We start from the raw sequence: 16616 nt of genomic DNA on the forward strand, positions 1-16616 counted from the left end.
CTTGGATAGTTTTTCCATGTATATGGAGATGAATACTCAGCAAAAGTTTTTAAGGAACCTTTTGTAGATGCTTAAGTTCTCTAAGAAGTTGCTCCTTCTTTATTATTTTGCTCTCAAATCCTAGTGACCCTGGTATCCCAGAGTGAACTCAGAAAAATCAGAAAAATTGGTGGGTACTGTTTGGATTCCCATGCACTCTACTATAGACCAGAAACCCTTTATAGTCAGTGACTTGGAACAGTCATAGGACTTTAGTTCTTTGGAAGGAAGAGTCCTTTTTGTATTAATATATTAGCTTTATAAATGAAGAATATACTTGTCTCTGCAGGAGACTGGTTCCAGGACACTGCCCTCCACTCAAGGGTACCAAAATCAGCAGATGCTCAAATCCCTTATATAAAATATCGTAGTATTTCCATATGATCCATGCACATCTTCCATGTGCTTTAAATCACATCTAGATTTTAATAATACCTAACCCAAAGTAAGTATAATATAAATAGATGTTATACCATGTTGTTTTGGGAATAATGACAAAAAAATGTACATGTTTAGTATTGATGAAGTTTTTGTTTAGAATATTTTCAATCTGTAGTTGGTTGAATCTTTACATACAGAACCATAACTATGTGAGAGCTGGTTATATTTGCAAAAATATTCAAAAGGAACTCTTTCTGGCAGGCCCAAGTTTTGTCAGCCATCCTTGAGGTAAGACTGGCCATCATTGACCTGCTGTACACACAGCAGCCCTACTTCCATGGTTCCTCAGGGCACAGAAGTTTTAGAGACTTCTCCTAGTGAAATGAAACTACTTTTAGTAACCTGTTTCTCTGTTATAGTAGAAAAATACTTGCCCTCTTTTTTGATAAATATAAACCCCAATCTTACTCCAGTTTTCATTGCTCAGCTGTCACTTGAGTTAGCTTAAATGATGAAAAGCTCTTGAGTTTTAAATAGACACATCTATATCTCTAGACAGTGCATACCAAGATTGTCCTTTGTACCTATCCCACTCGACTTTGACTTAGTTAGAGCCATTCTCTGCTCCTTCCCCTTACAGGTTCACCTGGACCTGGATCTTTGAGGAAGCCAGGAAAGCCTCTTGGTTTCTGATTTTATTTATGTGTCAGTGTCTAGGTTATAAGGTAATCCATTTGCAGTTTCCTGGACCTCTGTGTAACTGCTTCTTAACTGCTGCTTTCCCTAGTATCATATGAAGGTGTTCTTCGTGTTTTGCTTTTTTTAATCAACAGGAGGGGAAGGGAAGACTGAGATTAATCAGCAATTAAGCCAAGAGTCTATGGAACTTGAAGAACTTTCCTTAGAAAAGTACTCCATTGCTGCACCCCTTGTCTATTACCCAGAAAAGTCCTCTGAGGATGGAGTTGGAGTCCCTGAAAGGAAATTCTCAGATGGAACTTCCACTTGCAAGAAAGAGATGATAAGCCTTTTAGTTACCATTGACAACCACACCCCATTAGTAGAATTGTCTCAATGTTTAGGAGTCAGAGCACTTTCTGAAATTCTTGAATTTCCCTGGGAAGAAGCCAAAAATGTGTTCAAGTGCCCTGAATGTGACCAAAGCTTCAGTGATAATTCATACCTTGTTTTACATCAGAAAATTCATTCAGCAGAGAACAAATACAAATGTGGTGACTGTGGGAAAATCTTTAATCATAGAGCCAACTTGAGGACACACAGGAGAATCCACACTGGTGAGAAGCCTTATAAGTGTACCAAGTGTGGTGCCAGCTTCCGCCAGCAGTCACATCTGTCCCGGCACATGAATAGCCACATAAAGGAAAAACCATACACATGTGACACATGCGGGAAAGGTTTTATGTGGCTCCCAGGATTGGCACAGCATCAGAAAAGCCATACTGTTGAAAAAGCATATGAAAATTCTAATGGTAGTAAATATTTTGATCAGAAAACAAATCTGGCTTTGCATGAGAAAACACACACATCAACCACCCCATACCAGTACACCCAGCGAGTGAAGAGCTTTAGGCAGCCCCTATACACTGACCTCCCTGAGAAGGAACACAAGGAGGTCTCTCACAAATGCCATATTGATGATGAAAATTTTTTTTCATTTTCCAGGTTCAAACCCTTACAATGTCCTGACTGTGACCTGACCTTTCCTTGTTTCTCTGAGCTTGTTTCTCATCAAAACACTCATATAGTGGAAAAGCCCCATAAATGTAAAACATGTGCAAAAAGTTTTGCTTTGGATTCAGAACTTGCATGCCACCAGAAGAGCCACACAAGAGAGGAACCTTTCAAATGTACCGTGTGTGGGAAGAGTTTTAAAGTGAATATGCATCTCATTACTCATAAGCGAACCCATAGAAAAAACACCATGTAAACACAAGTTTACATTAATGCTTGGGTTTTTCAGTATCTGTATGGTGGAAACAGTTACTGTTTTGTGCCAGGCACTGTGCTAAGCACTTTATACACATTCCACTTAATATCTGATTTTCACCACAACCTTGATTTCAGCAGTATTATTTCAAGTTTTTAAATAAGGAAACATCATCAGTGTCACATAGTTAGTGAATGAAGCCAGAATTTGAACTTAGTTACTGTTCACATTCCATTTGTATGAGCCAGAGAAACAAAGTACCTTTTTTAAAAAATTCAGTTTTCATGAAAATGAAGGTTATTGTTATATTTCTTTTAAAATTTTGTTTATGTGGTTTCTAAGTAAGTTTTAGAAAGAGGAAAATTTATTTATTGCCAGTTTTGCACATATAATATCTAGAAAAGCGAATCACTTTATATCTGTTTTGTACTTTTTGTTATAAATATTTGAATGTAATGTTTGTATGGAGATAATTGTTTTACATGTGAATTTCTAGAGGAGTTTAGAATATCCTCCCCCTGCATTAAAATTCCCAAATGAATGGGACTTGTTGATATTTTGATGGCAACTTGTATCTATGGAGTTCCCATTCTCAGATCTGAAGTCAAGGGAAAGTCTTGGCATTTTTGACTCAAATATTTGGTAGGAGTTTTAGCAGTCTTACTACACCCCTCTTCTGGAGGTTAGACTTAATTCCAGTGGGTATTTGATACACTTTAAGGGGATTTGCCTCCAAATCCCTATTGAAGCACATTCCCTGACTTGTTATGAATAATCGTAACTTTTTGAGTATGCTAAATACTTTAGGTATGTTATCTAATTTAATCTTAGGAATAAATATGTGACAGAGAAAGGACTGTCTTTGTTTCATAAATGAGAAACTGAAGCTCCTAGAGTGTTAAAGTCAGTACTTTGCCAAGCACACAAAACATTACACTGTAGTGAGGTTGCCATTTAAATTTGGGTATCTTCTGCCAGGCGCGATGGTGCACACCTATAATCCCAGCAGCTGGGGAGGCTTGCCAGGAGGATTGCAAGTTCAAAGCCAGCCTCAGCAAAAGCAAGGTGCTAAGCAACTCAACAAGAATCTGTCTCTAAGTAAAATACAAAATAGGGCTGGGGATGTGGCTCAGTGGTTGAGTGCCTCTGAGTTCAATCCCTGGAACCCACCCCCCCAAAAATTTGGGTGTCTTCTAATTCTAAACGCTTTACATTCTGTGACACTTTGTTATGTTTTGCAAGTATTAGCAGTGCAAGCAACCAGGGAGTCTGAGGTATGGAGGGACGATGGTCATTATGAAGACCACCCTGTGTACTTGCATCTTGGAACTCCTTCATTCTCTTTGCACTTTATCCAAAGCCTGAATTTCAAGTATGCTCATAAAGCAACAGAAGACTCTCTGGGACTTCTAGTGTTAATTCCCATCCCAACAATCAGATTTGAGATTTCAAGTTCTATAAGGTTTTAGTTTCCAAAAAAATCACAACACTTCCTCTCCATCTCAAAAGACAAATACATATAAAAATGGTTAGAATTTTAACCAAGACACTTCATAACCTAGATCCTTAGGTATTGTTATACAGATAAATATTGCTGCAAAATATTAAATAGTGTGGTTATAAAGCAGAGATGTTATAAATATACAAACAGAATTTCTTTTTACATTAAAATTGATTGTATACCTATCAGCAAAACTATATGTAGTCTTTTGATTGGCATATAAGAATGGTCTTACTCTATTTAAATAGTATAAAAGTACAATCCTTACTAAACTGGAATTATTGCTGGGAAATCTCATGAGTAGACAAAAAGGCCTCTTTGAGGAGCAGTTGGATGGAAAGTAGTACCTGGAAGGTGGTTTTGAACAAATTCCTTGGTTTGGTCATTGATGCAGTAATGAAAATGTATATTCTACAGTTCCTTAACACGATGGCTGGAATATCAAGTTCTGTTAAACAGTCATCATTGATGAAAATAACATTTTCCTAATGGAATTCATATGCGAACAGTTTACATGTTATATAATTGAAGAAATTGTGAAATTGTGGTGTTTTTCTTAAAGCAGCTGAGCTAAAAATAGTTTCATTTAGAGTTGTTTTGATACAAGTAATATAGTCTCTTCACATTCCCCTATGTAACACTGAAAATGACTAACCCAATTATTCAGGGTGTTAAAACTAAGAACAAATGACATTTCTTAGTAAATGCCAATTTTGAGTCTTTGATTCCTGAGATTCCATATAATTAAGTGGCAGTATTCAGGTGACTGCAACAGAAGATGTAATACAATGTGAAACTGCAGCTCTTGCTCAAAATAAGCTGCAATTTACTGTGTATGTGTTCAAGGGGAGACATAGCAGGTTGTAGTTTATCTGAATAAAAAGTCCATGTTGAATGTTCATTAATGTCATTATTGCTGTGGGACCTTAGTAGGAAGTGCTTCTTTCTTGGACCATCTGTTTAAAAAGTAAATGATCTTTTATTAGAAATGTGTATATTTATCTGTATTTGTCTTGTCGATTAGGAGAGCTATTGATGGCCATTATCCATGTTTCAAAGGCCCATCTGAATTCAGGTGTTTTTATTTTAAAATTGATAACCCTCCCTGCATGAATAATCTAGGAAAGAGAAGGATACAACGTATATCATATATAAACCTAAGAATATGCTGTAATCTTTAGTTCCTTTGGATACCTCAGAGTATGTTTGCTGTATGCACTTTACTGTTTGTTTAATGTTTCAATTTTACTGTTTTGGTGCATTCTCATTGGTCTTAGCTCTAGATTGCAATATCTCAGCAGTGGTGATGTGTATCTGATGTGCAATTTGTTATCTAATAAATGTTTTGGTTTTTTTTTTTAATGAGGATGGCAAGGAAGTGAAAAAATTTTTTTGGTACTCCAGTGATTTTAAATGGTAATAATGATTTTTGAAGCTCATTGGATTGTGGTTTGAAGGGGTTGAATGAATGACTTTGTGCCATCTAATAAAGTAAGTAAAGTCGTTTGCTCTCCGGAATTCGACACAAAGTTCCAGCGTTATTCCAGGAAGACAGCTCTAGATATCCACTCGCCTTCCAGTCATGCTGCATAGCAGCAGTACAGGGCCAGGTACCTCCAGCTCTACCGGGCAGCAGCTGTCCATCACGGGATGCCGCCCAGTGCCGGGAGTCGGGGGTAGGAAAGCGGTGAGTAGTTCTCCCAGAAGGCTTCATATGGCGCGGGAGAGACCCTGGGTTTCCGCTTGGCCACTACCTTACAGGTTGCCGGAAATGCTAACCAGTTGGGGTTTTCCAAGGTGGCTGCTGGCCGGAAGCCGGAAGTATCGGTCACTTCCGGTGCCCGCTTCCGTCAGCGCCTGCGCACTTGGGTGTTCAGCGACGGGCATCCCGAAGCCGAGTTTAAGTAGGCTTATGTTCTAAATCCACAGAACACCACGGGTCTCCATAGAAACTGGGCAGTGGGGATGCGAGTGTTTGCTGAGAGGCCCCTCGGGACTCTCCATTGCACTCGCGGGAGCCGGCAGCGGTGGGAGACAACGTGAGTCTCCATCCTGTGATTCCAGGCACTGGATGGAGAAGGAGCCCTGGCCTACCTTCTAGCGTTGCCCCCACCCCAATATGGGAGATGTGGAACTGTCCAGCCAATGTTTCTGGCTTGTTGAAAGCGGTGTTTTATGCGTCTCAAAATCGTTCTAGGTGCAGTATATTCTTTCTAAAACCAATGCCAGTCTCGAACTTTAGGTGTGACCCGAAGCCATTTTTTTTTGTTTGCGTTTTAGGGGTCTAGCTGTGTTTCCCAGGCTGGTCTTGAACTCCTGGGTATAGTGATCCTCTTCCCTTCACCTCCCAATTAGCTAGAATTATAGTAATATACCACCAGTGTAGGCTTCTTGCTGCTATATTCTAACTTGTTTCTGGAGAATTGATTAATCTTGCATAAATGTGCTGCCCCAGTTATCTTAGCCAATTCTGTGAACATTCATACCTCATTTGATGTCAGCCAAACTTAACTGATCCCTTGTAGAGTTGCAGGTGCCTGGGAGAGATCATCCTTGGCGTGTCTTTGAGAAATCCAAACATAGACCCAAAATAGAACTGGTACTTTAGCCCTGATCTGTTTGCTTCCAATATGTGGTACCTTCCTACGTGATTACACATGCTATAAACAGACACCCTCTTGCTTCTTTTGTCCTGCTACAGTTTGAATGTTTGTGTCTTCAAAAACATGTGTTGAAATATTACTCCACAAGGGGATAGTATTAGGAGGCACAGGACTTTGGGAAGTGATTCGATTTTGAAGATGGATCCCATATAAGTGCTCTTATAAAAGAAATGCAGAGAACTATGTAGCACCTTCTGTAGTGTGAGGACTGGCCATTTATGAAATGGCCTCACAGACATGGAATCTGCCAGCCTCATAATTTTGTACTCCCTAGCTTCCAGAACCAGAATAAATTTCTGTTGTTCATCAGCTACCCTGTTTATGGTAATTGGTAATAGCCAGAATGAATTGAGAGACCATCCATTAAGTCATCAAGACCTGTAAATTCTACCTTAGAAATCTCTCAAATATTCTGGTGATGTAGCTCATTGGTAGAGCATTTGCCTAGCATGTGTGAAGGCTTTGGGTTGGTCCCCACCACTGCAAAAATGAAACCCAAAATACCTCCTAAACCTGAGCACTTTTTTTCCATTGTCCTTACCTCCTTTGTATCCAACAGTACTCACCTCAATTGATGGAAATAGCCTGCTGACCCCTCTCATATTCTGTTCTTTCCCAGCACAACTTAAAACAACTGAGAATGTCACCATCTACTGACTTCTTGTTGGATTTCCCTGCTAACTTGAACTCCACCTTCTACCTTCTTTCTTCTTTTTCTCCCTTCTCTAGCTGTACTTTCTTTCATTTCTTCAAATATACCAACTCTAGTTCTTCAACAACCATGTACATACTTGTTTTTGACAGTGGTTGGGACAGAAACTAGGGTCTCAAACATGGCAGGCAAGTGCTGTATTACTCAGTTTTGCCCAGTCCTATAATTTCCCTTTTACTTAAAGCTTTCCTTCCATCCCTTCTTTTGTTTCATCTTCCTTATAGCACTTACTGAATTTATAATTGAATTGTAATTATTAAAACTTATGGTTTAATTGACTCTATATGGCAGGGATCAGGAACATGGTAGATGCTTACAATTATTCAGTGAATGAATGAACTTTCTGTGTTCTCTCACTTTTTTTTTTTAACCAATGGTTGCAGCTAAGGGATTGTCAGAAGTGAAAAGGAAACAGGTAACTTGTGCTGCCAGTTTTAAGTAGACTGAACAGACCCAGAGAAGCTGTTAAGGTGCTTAGGGGAAAAAAGTTGACTAAAGAAATACCCAGGATCAAGATGTAATGAAGTTGTGTAGGATTGAAGGGCAAAAATACACAATTTGTAAGCCACATTTAAAGAAAGGAGTTAAAATGATTTTTGTGCTTTAAGCAGAATTGGTTTTGAGCTAGTACAACAGAGAAGGCCACTTGAACAATTTGAGTCCTCACCTGACTGCCTTGAACCTCCAGAGAGTAAAGTGTTAGTTACTAAAGTAGCTCACATCTCTACTTGCAAGAAAACAGGATAAGAGTTGTGTCTAGTCCAATAGCATTGTTGCTTGTTCTGTTCCCATCCTAGGAGATCCCCTAGTGGGAGTGGAACAAGCATCCTGAGTGGGCAAAATGATGCTACACCTGAAGGATAGGACACTCAAGGAATTCTGAGAAGGTAAACTGCTGATAACCTGAAAACTATGGAACAAATGCACTTGGCTTCTAGATCCACATTTCTGTTAGAAGTCAGAACTTCTAACAGAAGTTGACAGACTTGAACTTCAGAAAGATGCAGAATAGAAAACTCCTGACTTTCCTTTCTTCCATGGATGTGTCAAATAAACTTTTAAACATGGGTCACTTCTTTTTAAGAGAAATCCAGAAACTGGTTGAGAGACTCCTTTACACTAGGCAACTGAAAAAAATATCCACATCAAAATGAGTAGGAAAAGCTAAGACATGTACACCACAAATCCCAGCCTGGGCATAGCATCATACAATTGAAAATGAATTACAAAATCCCAACTTCCTGGGGACTGATGGATTTGGGCCACACATAGCTCTCCAACTTATATAGTCCCCGCCTAAATCACCTTGCTCTGGGAGTAGACATGGTTCAGTATTTGTGAGTTCCCTAAGACAAAAGAGAAAAAAGAAAGTTTTCAACTTGCGCATGAGCACTTCCAGAGTCCAATGTAGAGCAGACATGCAAATATACCTAATTCCAAGTTTCTTCCTAGAAGAGATTAGTCTGCACACTTTCCTGGCTGCTGCCTGAGGATTTAGCTTCTAATTAGCCTGTGTCTTGGAGCTGATGGAGGAAGTAAACAACAAACATCAGGAAGCCTGAACAGGCATGTGGCCACTTCACTTCTCCCCTTACCTCATACTCCTACAGTTTGCTCCAGAGGTAAACCCATGTCTCCAGCTTCTCCCTGGAAGGAATTTGTCCTCACATTGAGTATCTTAACTTTTATAGATCCCACCAAAGGACTTAATCACCTAGTTCTGGGAATTGAGGGGGCTCTGCATTGATGAGTCCCCCTAGACCACAGAAGACAAACAGGTGGTTTTGTATAGGCATATAAGCATCATCAGCTATTTCTCCTAGCTCAGTCCAAAACAAGCAGGCAGAAACACCCAGCTTTCAGTTTCTCCCTAGAAAGGGTTTACATACCTAACATCAATTTTTCATAGCTGCTTCTATGGGTAAGGCTTTTAAGTAGTCTGTATTTGGGAGCTGACAAATCAGGCACTGAGTAGTCTTCTAGGAATCTCAATGTATGTTCAGGCACTTCCTACACTTCCTCTTGCTAGCTAACTCCAGAGATAAATCCAGGTCTCCAACTAACCCACCTGCCTCTGAGAGCAAATGGGACTTGGCATTTGCTAGGCCTTGGGAAGCATTAAAGAGCAAAACAATGGGTTGAAGAATACAGTTTAAAAACGACTAGGAATTTGCCACAGATCTTTTCTCCAACTTAGTGCAGAGTGAGTAGGCGATAAACTCCAGCTCCCAACTTTTCCCTGAGGTTAGAAGAACTGGAGTATACATCTGCCACCACAGCTTTCCCAGTTGCATCTTCAGGAATTGGACTTTATTTCATTTGTCTTGGCGCATAAGGATGGCATTTGGTGCACTCTAGTCTTTTGGGGCTACTGAAAACAGCAGATTGGACAAGCACAGAAGATTGAGAGGCAAAAATCTCTGGCTAGGCTCATTGGTGAGATTCATCTCTTATACAAGGCCAGTTGTTAAGACTGGGAGAATGGATTGTCTTTTTAAAAAATATTTATTTCTTTTAGTTGTACACAATGCCTTTGTTTTTATTTATTTTTAGGTGGTGCTGAGGATCAAACCCAGGGCCTCACACATGCTAGGCGAGCGCTATACCACTGAGCCACAACCCCATCCTGGTTGTCTTGTCTAATGTGCAAAAATCAAAATAGAAGCTGGGCATGGTGGTCACATGCCTGTAAACCGAGTGGCTTAGGAAGCTGTGGCAGGAGGATTGCAAGTTCAAAGCCAGGCTCAGCAACTTAGTGAGGCCATAGTGTGACCTGTCTCAGAATTAAAAGGGCTGGGGATGTGGCTCAGGTGAGCTCAAGTCACACACCAAGCCATATTATCAAAATTGTTAAAAGTTAAAAAGAATTATGAAAGCATCAAAAAGAGAAAAGCAACTTCTTATGTACAGGAGATCCACCTTAAGACTATCATATTTTCAGCACAAATCTTTCAGGCCAGAGGGATGATATATATACAAAATTCTGGGGTGGAAGGGAAACTGCCAAAAATATTATGGGTAGCAAACACTCCTTTCAAAAATAAAGGGAAGATAGAAGACTTTCCTCATACAAAAACTGAGGGAGTTTATCACCCTCAAATGAAAAAAATCTCACTTTAGCTCTAGGGATATATATAGGCCCTGAATTTGTAAGTGTAATGCCTTCAACTTTGTTTTTCCTTCCCTGAATTTGATCCCCAGCACAATACAAAGAATCCCCAACTTTACACTTCAATTACTAGAAAAAGAACAAACAGAACTCAAAATTAACAGAAGGAAAGAAATGATAAGAATCAGAACTAATCAGGAAAAAAAATAGAAAAAAACCTATGGAAAAAAACCAATAAAACTATTACTTGGTCTTTTGAAAAATTAAAATAGACAAACCTGTAGGTAGACTAAGAAGAAAAAAAGACTCAATTAGAAAACAAAATAAGAGCTACTGCAATGGATTCCCCAGAAATAAAATGATCACAAAGGGGCTGGGATTGTGGCTCAGTGGCAAAGCGCTTGCCTCACACGTATGAGGCACTGGGTTCAATCCTCAGCTCCACATAAAAATAAATAAAATAAAGGTACTGTGTCCATCTACAACTAATTTTTTTTTAAAAAAAGATATCACAAGGGGGCTATTATGAACAATTACATGGCAACAGATTGGATAGTCAATAGGAGATGGGTAAATTTCTAGAAACACAACCTACCAAGGGCAAATCAAGAGTAAGTCTGAACGGCCCACTAAGAAAAGAGATTGAAATAGTAACCAAAAACCTCCCAATAATGAAAAGCCCAAGACATGATGACTTTACAGCTGAATTAATTAATACTATTCCTTCTTAAACTCATCTAAGAAATAAAAGTATTACCCTGATACTGACTATAAGCAGACTATAAGAAAACTATAGTCCAATATCTTTAATGAACATAGATATAAAAATCCTCAATAAAATACCAGAAACTCAACACCTCAAAATATTCTGTGACTAAGTGGGATGCAAGTTTAGCTTAACATCTGCAAATTCACTAATGTGATACACCACATTAGCAGATGAAAGATTAAAACTAGTTGGGCATGGATTGCACACCTGTAATTCCAGCAATTTTGGCCGCTAAGCAGGAGGATCTCAGGTTTGAGACCTGCCTCAGCAACTTAGAAACTTCACAAAACCCTGTCTCATAGTAAAAAGTGCTGGTATTGTAGCTCAGTGGTAAAGCGCCCCTGGGTTCAATCCCTAGTACAAAATAAAAAGATTAAAACTATATGATCATATTATCAGATGCAGAAAAAACATTGACACAGCTCAGGAGGCTGAGGCAGGAGTATCATGAGTTCAGAGCCAGCTTCAGAAAAAGCAAAGTGCTAAGCAACTCAGTGAGACCCTGTCTCTAAATAAAATACAAAATAGGGCTGGGGATGTGGCTCAGTGGTCGAGTGGCCCTGAGTTCAATCCCTGGTACAAAAAAAAAGTTTCCACTTATGATAGCATCAAAAGGAGTAAATACCTAGGAATAAATTACACTTGAAACTCAAAAACATTGATGAAAGAAATTGAAGATGTCATAAATAAATGGGAAGACATCCTATGTTCATGAGTTGAAGGAATTAAAATTGCTAAAACGTGAATACCACCAAAGGCTTGGGTTCAATACAGTCCTTATCAAAATTCCTATAGCATGTGTAGGGATTCAGCTTGACATCACTGTAGCCCTCTTAAATTGGAACCACCGTGATTGCCCCTGAATAACCCTGTTCATTCTCCAACCCTATAGTTTCCCTAGCTTACTGTAAACAAAGAAAATCATTAACCTATCATGTGAAGCTTTGTGATTGGACTCTGGGACTTTTCAGTACCTGAAGTCTTTGATTTTAGCTTGAGATAAACTATGTGCAGTCAGTTTTGTCCTGGCATTATGTATACCTTTATTTCTGGCACAAATTGTGGGGATCCACTGATCTTGCTGCCACTCACAACCACACTTCTGTCAGTAAGTAAGTCCCAAAATAAATTGCAGTCTATATAATCCTGGATATTTTTTGCCTCTTTTTTTTCAGTTTCACAGCAACTTGGTGCTGGTTCTCATGTACTAGGACCAGGTTGTTGCAGGACAGTATATTTAACAGAAATAGAAAAAAAAAAACACTCTAAAATTTGTTTGGAACCACAAAAGACCCTGAATAGCCAAAGCAATCTTCAGAAGGAAGAACAAAGTTGAAGGCATTACACTTCCTGATTTCAAATTGCATTACAAAGCTATCGTAATCAAACTATAAAATATAAATTGAAATATAAAATCAAAACATACACATAGATCAATGGAACAGAAAAGAAAACCAAGAAATAAACCTAAACATATATAGTCAACTAATTACACAAGTGCACCAACAATACATAATGGAGAAATGAGAGTCTCTTTGATAAATGGTTTTAGGGAAACCAGATATCCAGAATTAAATTGGATCCTTACTTTATACCGTACACAGAAATCAACCCAAAATGGTTAGATATCCAAGAGTGTAAAACCTGAATCTATAAAATTCCTAGAAGGAAGCAGTGCATCTCCTTGACATTAACCTTAGCAGTGTTTTTGTTTTCTGTTTTTCTTATATAACACCAAAGTCTCAGGCAAAACAACAAAACACATGTTGAAATATCTTAAACTAAAAAAGCTGACTCACAGCCAAGCAAAGAGTTAACAAAATGAAGTCAGCCTATGGACTGGGAGAAAATAATTGCAGATCATATGTCTGATAAAGAATTAATATAAAAATGTAAGGAACTCATACAACTCAATAGCAAAAAACAACCTGATTGAAAAATGGGCAAAGTATTCAAATAGATATCTTTCCAAAGGAAACAAAAATAGCCAATAGGCAGACAAGCACATCCTCCCATGTACTTGGGAGGCTAAAGCAAGAGGATTGGGAGTTCAAGGCCATCTTGGACAATACAGCAGGACTTCCTCTCAAAAAAAAAATGGCCAGTAGGATATTGAAAGGTGCTCAACATCATTAATCATCAGGGAAATGCACATCTAACAACAACCTTATAACTATTAATATGGCTGTTCTCAAAAAGGGAAGAGATGAAAGTGTTGATGAGGGTGTGGAGAAAAGGGAGTGTTTGTACACCATCCATGTGAATATAAATTGGTGCAGCCATGATGAAAACAGTATGAAGGTTACCCAAAAAATTAAAAAATAGGACTATCACAGGAGTCAGCAGTCACTCTTCTGGATATATGTCATTAGAATGAAGCCAACACCTTGTAGAGATACAGTTTCCTATGTTCAACAATAATGGAAATAATATAACAATATTCAAACAATAAAGGAAACAAATCTTTGTCTCTGGATGGGTGAATGGATAAAGAAATTTGACACAATCACACCCAACGTGTATGTATGCACATAAAGTGGAATAATATTCAGCCTTAAAAAATTCAACAACAGATGAACCTGATGGATGTTACACTAAGTGAAATAAGCTAGACACAGAATGAAAAATACTTCATGATCTCACTTATGTGTGGAACCTTAAAAATATGAAATACATAGAAACAAAGTAGATGATGGTCAGTAGGGAAGGGAAGATGTGAGTGAAAGGGTACAGAGTTGCAGTATGTAGGATGAATAAGTACAGCATGATGACCACAGTTAATAGTTTTGGAAATTTGCTTAAAGGTAACTGCACAAGATGTTAGTCTGTAGCAATCATACAGAATCATGCTGTATATCTTGAATGTGTTGTTTTACATTTATTTTAAAAAGTTTTATTTACTTGGCTCATGGACCCATTCCTAAACCAGCCCCTGTGGCCAGGAAGATGGAGTGGACTGATAGGCCAGACTTGGTTTTCCTTTGCTCTCCTGGAGACCTGGCCCAGGAGATCCCACTGGGGTCAGCCCCACCAAAATCACAGATTTAATGTGAAGAAAGAGGTGACTGCAAGGTATGCTTGGGATACTATTACAAAAGAGAGGGTGGTATTTGGACTAAACATAACAGGGAAGTCAGAGTAGTGAATCAGATAATTAGAATAAAACTAAATGGCTGGCTACGTGCCAGGCCCGGTTGTGCTAAGCGTTTTTCCTGAATTCACCACCATCGCCTATTACAGGTCAGAAAGGGTTGGGTCACAGGGTATGCTGAGAAGTGAAGGGAGACGGATGCGAGGCGGCGCGTTAACGATGCGCCCACCACTCCGGAGGAGGACCGAGTCTGTTTCCGCAGTGCCCAGTGCACAGTCGTAGTCTACCCCACAGTGTGCAAGTGTGCGCGGCCTCTGGGGAATCGCTGCTGCCACCCGCGGCTGCCCTGGCCGGCGAAAGTCGGCCCCGACTCCTGTGTCAGGGGTACTTCCATCGCGTCGATCCTGGGTATATTAGGAGTGCGGTTGCGGTTTGACGTTGGTGTGGCTTTCTGGGTCGACTGTTTTCCCCCTCTACACCGAGTTACGACTGCATCGCCAGCCAGCCAGCGCGGAAGGGTGGCGGGCACGTAGCTGGCATCCAGTAAGTACCGACACCTTTTATGTCGGCTGCATGCCCGCGTGAGCAAAGGTGCGCAAGCCAGTTGCCGTGCGCCACACTTCCCAGGGGGCTCCCCGCTGCCCGCGCTTCTTATTGACAGCTCGGCGACAGTGGGAGGCGGAGCTTCCTGCGGGATGGGCACTGACCGAACTTCCTGCAGAGGTCTCTGCCCTTATAGGCGGGTTCTCTACCCACACTGCCCGCCCCCCCCAAGAGCTCCCTGGTTCATCTCGCTGGTGGGGACCGGCTGCGGCAGATTCCCACGGAATGTACCTAGTGGCCCCACGAAAGGGGGCGTGTGAGGCCACGAACCCATTCCCTCGCCTTGCGAGCCTGCTCTGCGATGCGGGCAGGAAGGCGGGGCAGGGTTTTGCTATTATGCAGCCAGCGATCTGACAGTGACAGACAGGAGGAGCAGGGAGGAGGGCCTGTGGTGGGGGCGCTGCTTCTTCCCATAGAGCCCACTAATGGGAAGGTAGCCTCACAGAACCCTCCTCGCGACTTGGGTCAGGGCTGCAGCCCTGGTGGAAAATCAAGGTGGAAAAGGAGCAGGCGTGAGCCTGCCTTCTGGGGGCGCACTTCCCAGTTCTTCTACCCTCCAGGGAAAATAGTTCTTTGGGATGTAATGGCAACCTCCATTACCTCCTGCCTCAGGAGGTCCCATTACTCTCCCTCAGAACAAACGTCATCAAAGAACTTCCCCCTCAGCTCTTGTTACTCCTTCCCTGAAGTACATATCTGACTTCTGGTTGACCTGACAGCCTAACCTATGATTCCTCAAAAGTTTCTATCAGGGGGACTTACTTTCCTTTTATAGAACAGCCCCTTTCCCCCAGGGAACCATCCTGCCCAATGAGGTCTGTGCCTCAAAGTTGGACATCCAGGAGCATGCTTTCCAGAGGTTTCTGGGTCCCCCAGGTGCTGTGCCTGTTCTTGGATCTGAAATACATGGCCCTGGTGGGTTCCCTCTCCACATTCAGAGCAGTTCAGATTTACGTAGGCTTAACCTTTTGTGGGGTATTCTGGAGGCCCAGTACAGTTCCCCTCATCTTCCTATTCTGTCACCCCTATCCATTCCCTTTCTACTGTACTCATGGGGCAATGAGGGCTCCAGGGTCAAAGGCCAGTATGCCCAGCATATTAGAAAATAAAACTGGGAGGGTCCCAAAATGAAATGTTGTAAAGTGGAAAGTTCTCTATGAAAATCTCTAACAAAAGCTTGGGTGCTAGTGCAGCAGGTATAGAGGAATCTATGCATCAGGTAGAATGTGGACAATGTCAGTTTTTCTTCTAGCAACACACTGTGATTTTTGGAAAGGTTTGGAGAGAAGAATGTGGGTTAGGCAGATTTGATAACCTGCTTATGTTTTGCCTTGCCCACTGGTCTGCACTTCTGGCAGTGGCTGGACCAGTCTTAGGAGAGCCATCCCTATGATGACTGCGCCTCTTGAGGGCCCAGACACTTCTGCCCCTTGGAACTGTTGCTTTGGGGTGGTTGGGAACTCACTATGCAGGAGGCATAAAGTCAGATCGTCTCACTTAAACCTCATAAGGCAGAAAGTAGTATTCTCGTCTTGCAGTTGGAGAAACAGGCTCTGAAAGGATGAGAGCTGGGTCCCAGTCTAGGTCTGTCCAAAGACAAAGTGCACACATACTTGGCTTGCTGAACAGCATCCCAACATTCTACTTAAAATTTCTAAAAGATAAGTAACTTTTAAAACTTCCCCATAACACTGTCTTTGGCTTAAAGATCCTGGCTCCATTTGGGTATACGCTCCACAGTGTCAGCTTTGGAGCTTTACCGTTTCCTAAGACAGAGTCCTAAGAATTGACCAACCCTGG

The 16616-nt window shown here is 40.8% G+C and overlaps 1 protein-coding gene across 2 annotated transcripts in view; it reads left to right on the forward strand.

Annotated features, from left to right (window-relative positions):
- Positions 1–16616, forward strand: part of Znf597 (zinc finger protein 597) — a 42681-nt gene that overhangs the window by 2228 nt on the left and 23837 nt on the right. The window contains exon 3 of one of the 2 annotated variants that reach the window (XM_048789270.1): positions 1254–5228. The exons of the other annotated variant lie outside the window; for it this stretch is intronic. Coding sequence (XP_048645227.1) covers positions 1254–2368 — 1115 coding nt within the window. The 3' untranslated portion in view covers positions 2369–5228. Of the gene's footprint in view, positions 1–1253; positions 5229–16616 lie in introns of those variants that run through there. 2 annotated transcript variants of the gene reach the window in all.

The sequence above is a fragment of the Marmota marmota genome, unplaced genomic scaffold, assembly GCF_001458135.2.
Source record: "Marmota marmota marmota unplaced genomic scaffold, marMar, whole genome shotgun sequence".
NCBI classification, from domain to species: domain Eukaryota; kingdom Metazoa; phylum Chordata; class Mammalia; order Rodentia; family Sciuridae; genus Marmota; species Marmota marmota.